Raw genomic sequence first — 10397 nt, 5'->3', positions numbered from 1 at the left:
AAATCTGACTTGACTTGACTTAACCGAGAGCCAGTGGAGCTGCTGCAGGACAGGAGTGATGTGGTTATAGGAGGAGGTTTGAGTTATGACATGGGCAGCTGAGTTCTGGACCAATTGCAGCTTCTGGAGAGATTTGTTGGGGAGGCCATAAAGAAGGGAGTTGCAGTAGTCAATCCGAGAAGTCACAAGACTGTGCACAAGGATGGCTGTGGAGAGGGGTGTGAGAGAAGGGTGGAAACGGTTTAGTGTTTAGTTGTAGGAAACTGTTAGAAAACCAATGATTTAGCTCAATGAGACAGTTGGTGAGGATGGAGGGTGGGTGGAGTTTGGGTTTGTTGACAAGTAAGAGCTGTGTGTCATCAGCATAACAGTGAAAACGGACACCAAATTTATGGAAGATGTGACCTAGAGGAAGGAGATAAATGATGAAGAGGAGGGGTCCGAGGACAGAGCCTTGGGGGACACCTGGGGAGACGGGGGAAGACTGGGAACGATAGGATTTAAGCTGAATGAATTGAGTGTGGTCAGAGAGATAAGATGTGAACCAGCCTAACGGAGTACCTGAGATGCCAATGGAGGTTAGTCTGTTGAGGAGGATAGAATGACAGATTGTGTCGAAGGCAGAACTTAGATCCAGTAGAATGAGGATAGACAGAAGACCAGAGTCAGCAACAAGAAGGTCATTGGTTATTTTTATTAGAGCTGTTTCGGTGCTATGGTGGGGGCGAAAACCAGATTGGAACTCTTCATAAATGTTATTGTTGGATAGGTGAGAGTGAAGATGACCTGGTTTCTTGATGATGGGGGTAATGGCAGCAGATTTGAAAAGCTGTGGGAACAATGCCAGAGGTTAGGGAGGAGTGGATGATGTTAGTGATGATGGGGAGCAGAGACGGGAGACAGGATTTAACAAGAACTGTGGGAAATGGATCAAGTTGACAGGATGAGGACTTGGACTTGCTGATAATGTCAGCAATGTCATCAGCAGAGGGGAGGGAGAAGACAGAGAAGGGAAGGGAGGTAAGGAGGAGTTCAACATAGATGCTGGGGGCAATATTAGGTCCAAGGTGTTTATGAATTGAAATAATCTTTTCATTGAAATAAGACATCAGAGAGTTGCAAAATTCTGTGGAAACCATGCGAGAGGGTAATGAGTTAGGAGACGAGACTGAACGGTTAAGGAGAGAGAACAAAGTCTTTGAATTGCCAACAATGGAACTGATGATGTCAGAGAAGTAGCTGGATTTGGCTTGAGAAATACTGTCCTTATACTGGATGACGTGGTTCGCAGAGAGTTCCTTGTGAATAGACCATAGATAATACAAGGAAATGTGAAATGGACTGAATTTCATAAAGCACCATTCTACAAAGTGTTTTAAGTTAATTCCTGTCATTCACGCACACACTACTATATTTGGAAAGCAAGCAGGCAGGAAAGACAGCATTTGTAACTTTTAACGTAATTTCCTGATGCATGCTCAATAATCCAGGTAGAAAAATCCAAAAAAGTTCAATCTGGTCCTCTGGACATTCAAAAAAACTTTTGGCTTTCTTGGACTGAGGTCTCAGTCTCTGATAGAGGACATTTGCTAACCGAGGTGTACCGCAAACCCACCCACCCACACAGACCAGTATTTGCAGTTTGACTCCCATCACCCTTTGGAGCACAAGTTAGGAGTCATCAGGACTCTGTATCACAGAGCAGACAGCGTCCCCACTAGCTCGGGAGCCAGGCAGAAGGAGAAATCCCACACAAAACAGGCTCTAGAGCAATGTGGATATCCTAACTGGGCCTTCCTGAAAGCAGAGAAGAAACCCAAACAGGACTCTAGTCAGCCATCAGGTGAAAAGGAGGAACCCAGACCCAGACCAGTGGTCATTCCGTATGTTGAGGGGGTATCAGAGAAACTGAGACGTTTATTTTCAAACCATAACGTCCCAGTGGCTTTTAAACCCCAAAATACATTACGGCAAAAACTGGTTCATCCCAAAGATCCAGTCCCCCGGCACAAACAGAGTAATGTTGTGTATGCTGTTCAGTGTCAGGAGGGCTGTGATCAGTCTTACTTCGGGGAAACTAAACAGCCACTGGCCAAAAGGATGGCCCAGCACAGAAGATCAACATCATCAGGCCAGGATTCTGCGGTCTACACTCATCTCCAGGCCAGCGGTCACTCTTTCAAGGATGAAGATGTTCACATCCTGGACAGAGAGGAACGATGGTTTGAGAGAGGAGTAAAGGAGGCCATCTTTGTGAAAAGAAATCGTCCATTGTTAAACAGGGGTGGAGGCCTCCGGGTTCAACTGTCCCCCTCTTACAATGCTGTGATTGCTAGTATCACTCAGCCCTCTGTGAGTAGTAAACAGCCATCAGTGTGCTAATGATCCATTGTTAGGCTGATGGTCCTTCTTGAGCATGTGATCAGCTGGTTTTGGTTGTCAGCAGCAAACTGGTTGATCCACCCTGAGAAGGTGCTATTTAAGAGACTGAGCTGAAAACAGCACCTCAGACTGAGGAAATCTCTTGGATGAGAGACGAAACGTTTCTAGATTTTTTTGCTTTGTTTTGTTTTTTGTTTTTTTGAATGTCCAAAGGACCAGATTGAACTTTTTTGGATTTTAACGTAATTATTAAAAATGTTTACTCTTTAAATGTTTAGGTTATAGGTAAGCACTAAACCACCAATGTATGTATTCTTTTCAGTGTTTACAAGTACTAACGTGTGTAACACTATTACTGTGGTGATGCATATAGAAATATTCATATTTAACATTTAATCTGTCATGCTGTCTTAAATTTAGACTAAAAGGACAAATTGACCTAATTTCCTTAAATTAATTGTTAAAATGTAATAGTTTTCATTTGATACTATTTCTGTCTTAACATGTGATTTTTGGCCTGTCATTGTGTATCTGTTCCTACCAAACCCTGCCGGTCGAAGCAGATGGCCGCTTGTCCTGAGCCTTCTGCTAAAGGTTTATTTCTCATGAGTGAGTTTTTCCTTTCCACTGTCGCCTTCATGCTTGCTCAAGATGAGAGTTCTGTGATGAAGTAAAATTCAAAGCAGTCTGCTCCTCAGATAAATTATGTTAAATTATTATTTTTAAATATGAATGTTTCTGTTAACTTATTTATATATGAATATTTCTGTTCAGTGCCCTGAGATGACTTCTGTTGTGACTTGGCGCTATTGAATTAAATTGAAAATCTGTGTCTATAATTACCATATATATATATATATATATATATATATATATATATATATATATATAATTCACCTCATTTTCTTCCTGAATGAGCTGTTCTGATGGTTGAATGGTTGAAAAAAGCATAAAGTCTGCAGAAATAATTAGATTACGAAAAACAGGTAAAAAGAAAAAAAAAAAAACACAGATCCCAGTGATTTTTGTCTTTATTCTAATGACCAAAGACCTAACGGTTTGTTCTTGATTAATCCCAGTGAAGTGAGTCCACAATTGATAACTTAGCAGTAAACAGTTGAGATGTCAGCTCTTAGAACCTCCTTGGTTCTGCAGACATCGGTCCATCCTCATCTGTCAGAGATGATATTCTTCATGAGAAATCCTTCAGTCCAGTCACTGCAAATCAATGAGAACCTGGTTAGTTACATGTGTATAACAAACACTTTGTGACTCTGGGAGCCATTTAGAGGAACAAACAGAACCCGACCCAACCCAGACTAGACAGGAAGGGCAAATGAGGACAAGAGGACTCAAGAGACAAGATCACAGTGAGGACACGACCAAGGGAAGGAGACAAGGTCACACAACACCCTGCTGGTTAAAACGATGACGATGGCTGAGTTTATGCCTCAGCAGCACACACACTCAGCCTTCCTCCATCAGGCACTGCAGAGGAGACAGACGAATCAGCTCTTCCTGGTCCACTCCTCCTCCTCCTCCCTATTTCTCTCAGAGCCATGATGTTCTGCAGTGCTGCTCGCTGAAGGAGGCTGCCAGCTGCTGTTTACCTCCAGAACCAGAGCAGGAAAGAGCTGCGTCATTCAGCCTCGACTGGAGGTAAGACTCCACGGAGAGGTTCTTTAAAAAAGGCTTCAAGAGTGAATGTGAGAACCAGAAACAGGTATAAAAGATGTGGGATCTGCTGGAACAGCTGGCTGGAAAGCCTTAACTGATGAGACAATTGAGAGAAAGGAAAACGTGTAGTGAGGTTTAAAACATGAGATTATTGTTCTAAATGTATGCTTTTAGCTACAGTTTGTTAAAAGTTCAGAATAGAGAGCACAATTATATATTTTCTAAGAATATAGTTGTTCCTTATCAGTTTAGTTTGTTCATGCTGTCAGAAAAACATGTTTTGTCTCTTTTTGTGACTTTTTCAGCCGTTTTGTTCGCCTCTGTTATAAAATGACCACTCCCAAAACGACCTCAGGGTTGGATGGAGAATAGATTCCTCATCTTTGTGTGACATTGCTCTCACTCAGTTTGATTTGATTTCCTCATTAGTTTTTTTTTTTTCTTTCCGCAGTTGGATGTGCACTCCTCCATCATGCTCAGCTCTCTGTTTGTCTGTGGAGTTCTAGGAGGTGAGACAACAGTTCTGGAGACTTCCGTTGAGATATAAATGCTATTTGAAGTCTTTTTCTTCACATGTGCGTATTAAATTACTGTGTTTGTGTTTGAGCAGTGCTGCTGGTCCTGGTCCCGGCTCAGTCCGAGCGGATCTCCGTCTGCACTGAGGATGACAACGACCTGAGAGTGGACTGTCGGATCGAGCCCAAGCCCAACAAAATCACCAGCTACGAGTTTTCCTGGTCATCAGGAACCAAGGAGGCCATCATTAACACGAATGTGTCCGGTTCAGCTGCACAGGCGCAGTTCAGAGACAAGAGTCAGGTGGTGGAGCTGGACCCTCACGGCTACAGAATGAGCCTGACGGGCTTCACGGACCAGCTCCCACACAACACCACCTACATGTGCAAAATATCTGGGCAGATTGAAAGTGTCACTGTGGAGAGAGGTGGGTGGGGAGTGAGCTGGGGGAGGGGGGATGAGTTCATAAGAGACAAATTCAGGAGGATTTAGGGTGTTTGTTTCACCATTTTCCTTCCTCTCTGCAGATCGACTCCTACCATGTTCGGCTGTGAGCTTGTTTCTGAAGAACTCCTGGTCCTGGATCGCTTGTCTGCTTCTCTGCCACACACACAGCTGAGCACACCTGTGCACACCTGTCGTCATACGCAAACATCTACAAAAAGCTTTCAGTTTATCTGCCATTATTATGTTCTCTAACAGTATTAAATAACTAATAATTGAAGGGAAGAAAAGTGTAAAAGGCTTTTTGCTTTGCAGCTGCACATGATCGACGTGGTTTCATGTAAAAGGGAAACACTTAAACACTGTGTTTGGACAATGGTTTTCAATAAAGGGATGCTTTCAAAACTCAGCTGATGCTTTTCTGTTTTTTTAGTGAACAGAAAAAGAACTGTGATCCAGATCCACATATTGGTTGATTTGAGAAATCAAAGGTTTAATACTCAAAGACCGGCTTTACTCTGAGAAACTGACGCCTATTGCTCAACACTTTAATGTCCACAGCATCTAATAAAAGGGAATGCACCAACTCAGAAGACTTGATTTTAATTTTTTTTAATGTCCAGCCAATGAAATGAACAAACTTGAGTTTTGTTGGTCGTCTGGATCTGGGTGGGCTCTAATCGCCAATAAATACAAAAATATTCATAACTCAGGCAATATGGGGCCATAAATCAGTGTTATGTCCACCGAAGAGTGGCGTCCAAACAGACATTGCTTAAAGAAAATAAATGCGTCTAACTTTTTGGACTTTGTCAAACGACACATTAGAGAGTCCTCAAATATGTGGAAGAATATGCTGTGGTCAGATGAGACTAAAATTGGACTCTTTGGGCATCAAGGATGTCATGTGTTGTCACAAACCCAACACCTCTTGTTAACAACATTGAAGCATGATAGTGGCAGCATCATGCTGTGGGGATGCTTTTCATCAGCAGGGACTGGAAAACTGGTCAGAGTTTAGAAAAAAAAATGGATTACACAAATTAAAGAGATTATTGGATGGAACAGAAGATCAGCTTCCAGCAGGACAGTGACCCCCAAACACAGCTGAAGCAGCACAGCAGGAGTTTAAGGAGAAACAGTTAAATGTTCTGGAGTGGCCTGGTCAAAGCCCAGACCTCAGTTCAGTTGAGAATCTCTAATAGGATTAAAGACTGCTGAACACAAAGCATCGTACTTGAAGGACCTGGTGCAGTTTTATCACGAAGAACAGACGAAACCTCCAGCAGCACTACGCTACACAAAATGGCTTCCAAACACACTCAACCAGCAAATATTTGATACAAACCTCTGAACTGAAATCTTCTTCTTTCGGCTGCTCCTTTCTTCAGGGGTAGCCACAGCGAACTAACTTGCTCGAAGACTTGGCAGTTTTTACACCAGATGCCCTTCCTGACTCAACCACGGACCACCGAGCTACCACAGCCGTCTGCGTGGAGCAGAGAGCTGCCATAGAGCGCCAGGGGAGCAGATGGTGGGGGTTAAGGATCAAGGGCCCAGAGTGGGGCAAATGAGGGTGGAGGCAGGTGTGGGTGTTTCATCTTTTCCACTCACATTTTTGATGTTGTTGATCTGGGGAGTCAAACCAGCAACCGATCTGCTCGCTTTCCCAAGCTGAGCTCTGAATGCATTAGTTTGTGAAAACTCCTGAAAAGACAGTGGCCTATGAAATTTAGTTCAACTTGGGATATTTTTAAAATTTAAAATGACTCATGTAAGTGATGGAGTAAGATCTTTATGGCTACAGAATAACCCTTCAAGATAAAAATAACAAACCACCACATCATTGCTGATATAATGCTGAAGAGAAAATTACACCTGTGTAATGCACCTGTATGCAATATTTGGCTAAATGTCTGAATAAGATAAATATTAAGAAACATGATTTAATCCATACATATATGTTTAGCAAAAACAGATAAGCACATCAGACTCCAGCTAGTTTAAAAGAACTGGAAAATATAATAAAAGTATCCGTAACTCAGTTCAGAAGATACAGGCGCAGCTAGAAGTGCTGAAGAGTGGCGGGGGTGAACTTATAAATGTTAGGTAGAAAGAAATCTGAAACAGGCAGGATTTGTTATGTCAGTCATGTTTTGTTTTTGTTAATATTTAAAGCTTGACGAGATACGTGTATGAGAAGGTTGAGTATGCACGCGCCGCCTTTACTCGACGTATTATGGAAATGCGCCGGTGATTAAACTGAGCAGACCCTGTAGCTGAAGTCCTCGGGGTTCTTGATCCTCGGCGGCGCCCGTAGTTTCTGACAATATCCAATATGGCAGCCTCTACTAACAGCAGTAAAGTAGCTGAGCTTTCTAAGGCTGAGTACCTTAAACGTTATTTATCAGCTGACGAAGATCTCAGTAAATCAAAAGGAAAGATAAAAAAGAAACGACGTAAAGTTCCGGAGAGAGGGTGAGGGGATGAGATAGTCTTCATTAGTGAACTAGCTTAAAGCTAGCTAACACCGACCGTGTCTGTTGTCGCTAGTGTTTGGCAATCATGTTGAATAATTTTACACTTTATCATTTTTTTAACTTAAGGTTAAAAATAGTAGACGATGATATAGACTGGAGGCAGATGGTCAAAGAGCCAACGGAGGTTGTTGAAGAGGATGAAGAAGAAGAAGCTCCAGTGGTAAGCAGCTAGCTTGGTTAACGTTAGCTTTCAGATTAGCCTGAATTCATTCAGTTACTCCCACTGCTAACCGCGATAAACGAAATAAAACATGCAGTTTACTTCAATGGTATGTAGGCATGATTTTAAGATGAACTTATCCTTTAAAATAATGTGGTAGATGACTAATTTGTAAGAAAGTATGAGATGAATATGAGAAAATAAAACTCAATTTCAAAAAAATTCAAGACAAAATCAACTGGACTTCATTTGTAACAGAAGACAAATACCACGTATTTGTATATTAAATAGAAGCGTTTGTATATTAAAAAGTAATTAGGACTGTAACCTGTTTGTGTAAATGGACTGTATATATAGCGCCTTTGTATCTAATCAAGATACTCAAAGCACTTTACAACACAATCTGTGCCCTCATTTATCTCCACACACACATTCATACAGCACTCTACTAGATCTCTACAAAGTTAATTGAACAAATTAGTCTATAGAGATTAATCAGTGCTTTAGACCACATTCATACTCCGATGGGACACGCATCGAAGGCAATGAGGTGTGTTTGTTCATTGTCTTGCACAGGGACACTTCAACATGTGACTGCTGGTGGAATTGAACCCTCAACTCTCCTACTGGAGGACGACTGCTCTAACCACTTAGCCACAGCTGCTTACAGCTTAGTGCACCATGTAATAAAAGTCTGAATGTTGTTAAACCGTGAGTGATATTTTACAAGCATTTAGGTCGTTTTCACACTAGATAGTCCGGTAGACTCGGTTCGGTTCGGGACCAATATTCATGAGCTTTTGTTTACATTTGAGCTGGTGAGTTTGCATTCACACTGCACTGTGCAGTCGAGTCAACCTGTTGAACCAACCTATTTCCCCGCTCGCCTGTGGTGGCGTTGCACCAAGAACTACTGAAAGAAACACAAAAACCTCTGAAGACCCGTCTTCTTCTTCTTCTGTAAACAAAAACGAAGTGGCATCAAGTTTTAGGAGTTATATTTTGTCATTTTTCAAAAATGGACTTAGCATGAGCAGAAGATGAGACAGAAGACCATGGAGAATATTGTTTTTTCACACAAGGCAGCTGACGGCTCCATATAAGGTCAGAGAAATGCGTGTTTGTTTATCCTGCGGAGCGGGTACGGTCTGTTTACATTCACACTGCACTCGAACCGCACTGGAGTTCGCTTCTACCGGACCGAGACCTAGGTTTTAGCCCGGGCCAGAGTTCGCCTTTTTGTTCCGTGACAGAGTTCGATGTTGCGTTCACACCTCCCTAAACGAGCCGGACTTTTTAGGAAAACGAGCTAGAGTTCGATTAAAGCGGACTAAACAGGGCTAGTGTGAATGCACCCTTAGTGATCACCTACAGTCAAAAGCACAAAGAATTTCTTCACAAAAAATACGTCATTGAATATTAACAGAACATAGGCTTGATTTAGCAACCTGAAAAGCAAACATTTTTTCATTTGTGTGCCATGTTAAATAGCTACCTAAAATTTAGTCTGTTTCTCTTTTCCTGCCAAAACAGTTCCTAATTATACTTATAAAAAGTAGTTTGGTTTTGTATCAGGTAAGTTGTCTTGTTGCTGCTATCAGGGAAATAATTTGTTCTCAGTGTGCATTAATGTTCTAATAGTGGTATCTGTGAAATTTGCATGAAACCAGTATGTTGCACTGAAACAAGAGGATTGTTTTAATCAGTTGTAATGTTGGGACTGTTTAAACTAATCCTCTCAGAAAAAATGCAGATTGATATCAACTCTAAATGGGGTTTGCCAAACTGCCTTAACCACAGTAAAATAACTACATTATAATAATAAATAATGTGTTTTTGAAGTCATAATTTTACATTTAGAATAAATATAGAAGGTCAAAATCACTTTCTTTTCTTTTAAAAATTTGTATATTTACTTAGATCGCTGAGTTCATTGATGAGCGACCAGAGGAGGTGAAACAGATGGAAGTCTTTAGAGCTGGCAACAAATGGAAAGTAATTGGAGGTAAGTGCAAAAGTACTCAACTGGATTTGTTCTTGTGGTAAACAAGATCATTGTTCAGTGTTTTCTGTTCCTTAGCTGATGAGGATGAGGAGGAGAGAGAACTTGCAGATCTTGTGGCATCAAGCACATATCCACATAACTCACCAAAGGAGTCATCAAAGGGAAGGAAGCAGGAGTCTCCTGTCAGAAAAACAAGACATGACTCTCCAGACATGTCACCTCCCAGAAAAAGTCGCCACGATTCTCCAGATTTGTCACCTTCAAGAGAATTTTCAAGAAAGCCAGAAAAGGTGCAGAGAAAAGGTGAGCAGTAGAAGATTTTAGGTGAAATCTTGTCTGTTACTTTGTTGCACATGGAAATGAAACGGGTGTAGATTTCATCAGATGTATTACAAAGCTTTGGAGAACAGCCAACAACTTACAGAAGATGAATGCATTTACAAGTCCACATTTATCAATGTCTTCACCTGTCTGAGGTTCTGACCCGTTATACTGTTGATCTGTTATCAAAGCAGCTGCACACAGAAAACGTTGAGTTGTGGAAGGCATAAACACCTCAAGAACTGGGAACATGTCACTGTGTCTACCAGTGTTTACCCTAGATTACTTGCCTTGGCAGGGTGCTCATCTTTTTTGGTGTGTGTGTGTGTGGGGGGGGGGGGGGGGGGGGGGG

At 41.7% G+C, this 10397-nt stretch overlaps 2 protein-coding genes across 2 annotated transcripts in view; both read left to right on the top strand.

The window, feature by feature from the left end:
• The first annotated feature begins 3941 nt into the window (after window positions 1–3941).
• LOC119420036 (thy-1 membrane glycoprotein) lies at window positions 3942–5424 on the top strand. The gene is made up of 4 exons (XM_037687406.1): window positions 3942–4041; window positions 4511–4568; window positions 4670–5002; window positions 5103–5424. Exons 2-4 carry the CDS (start codon window positions 4532–4534, stop codon window positions 5192–5194), a joined length of 462 nt encoding a protein of 153 aa, XP_037543334.1. The 5' UTR covers window positions 3942–4041; window positions 4511–4531; the 3' UTR covers window positions 5195–5424.
• Window positions 5425–7330: 1906 nt separating this feature from the next.
• Window positions 7331–10397, top strand: part of bud13 (BUD13 homolog) — a 5453-nt gene continuing 2386 nt past the window's right edge. The window contains exons 1-4 of the mRNA XM_037687405.1: window positions 7331–7497; window positions 7626–7719; window positions 9640–9724; window positions 9800–10027. Of these exons, the coding sequence (XP_037543333.1) occupies window positions 7358–7497; window positions 7626–7719; window positions 9640–9724; window positions 9800–10027 (547 nt within the window). The 5' untranslated portion in view covers window positions 7331–7357. The remainder of the gene's footprint in view (window positions 7498–7625; window positions 7720–9639; window positions 9725–9799; window positions 10028–10397) is intronic.

This window comes from Nematolebias whitei, chromosome 14 (genome assembly GCF_014905685.2).
Source record: "Nematolebias whitei isolate Nwh7 chromosome 14, NemWhi1, whole genome shotgun sequence".
NCBI classification, from domain to species: Eukaryota; Metazoa; Chordata; class Actinopteri; order Cyprinodontiformes; family Rivulidae; genus Nematolebias; species Nematolebias whitei.
The sequence above is the reverse complement of the archived record's forward strand: the minus strand, read 5'-3'. Positions and strand labels throughout refer to the sequence as shown.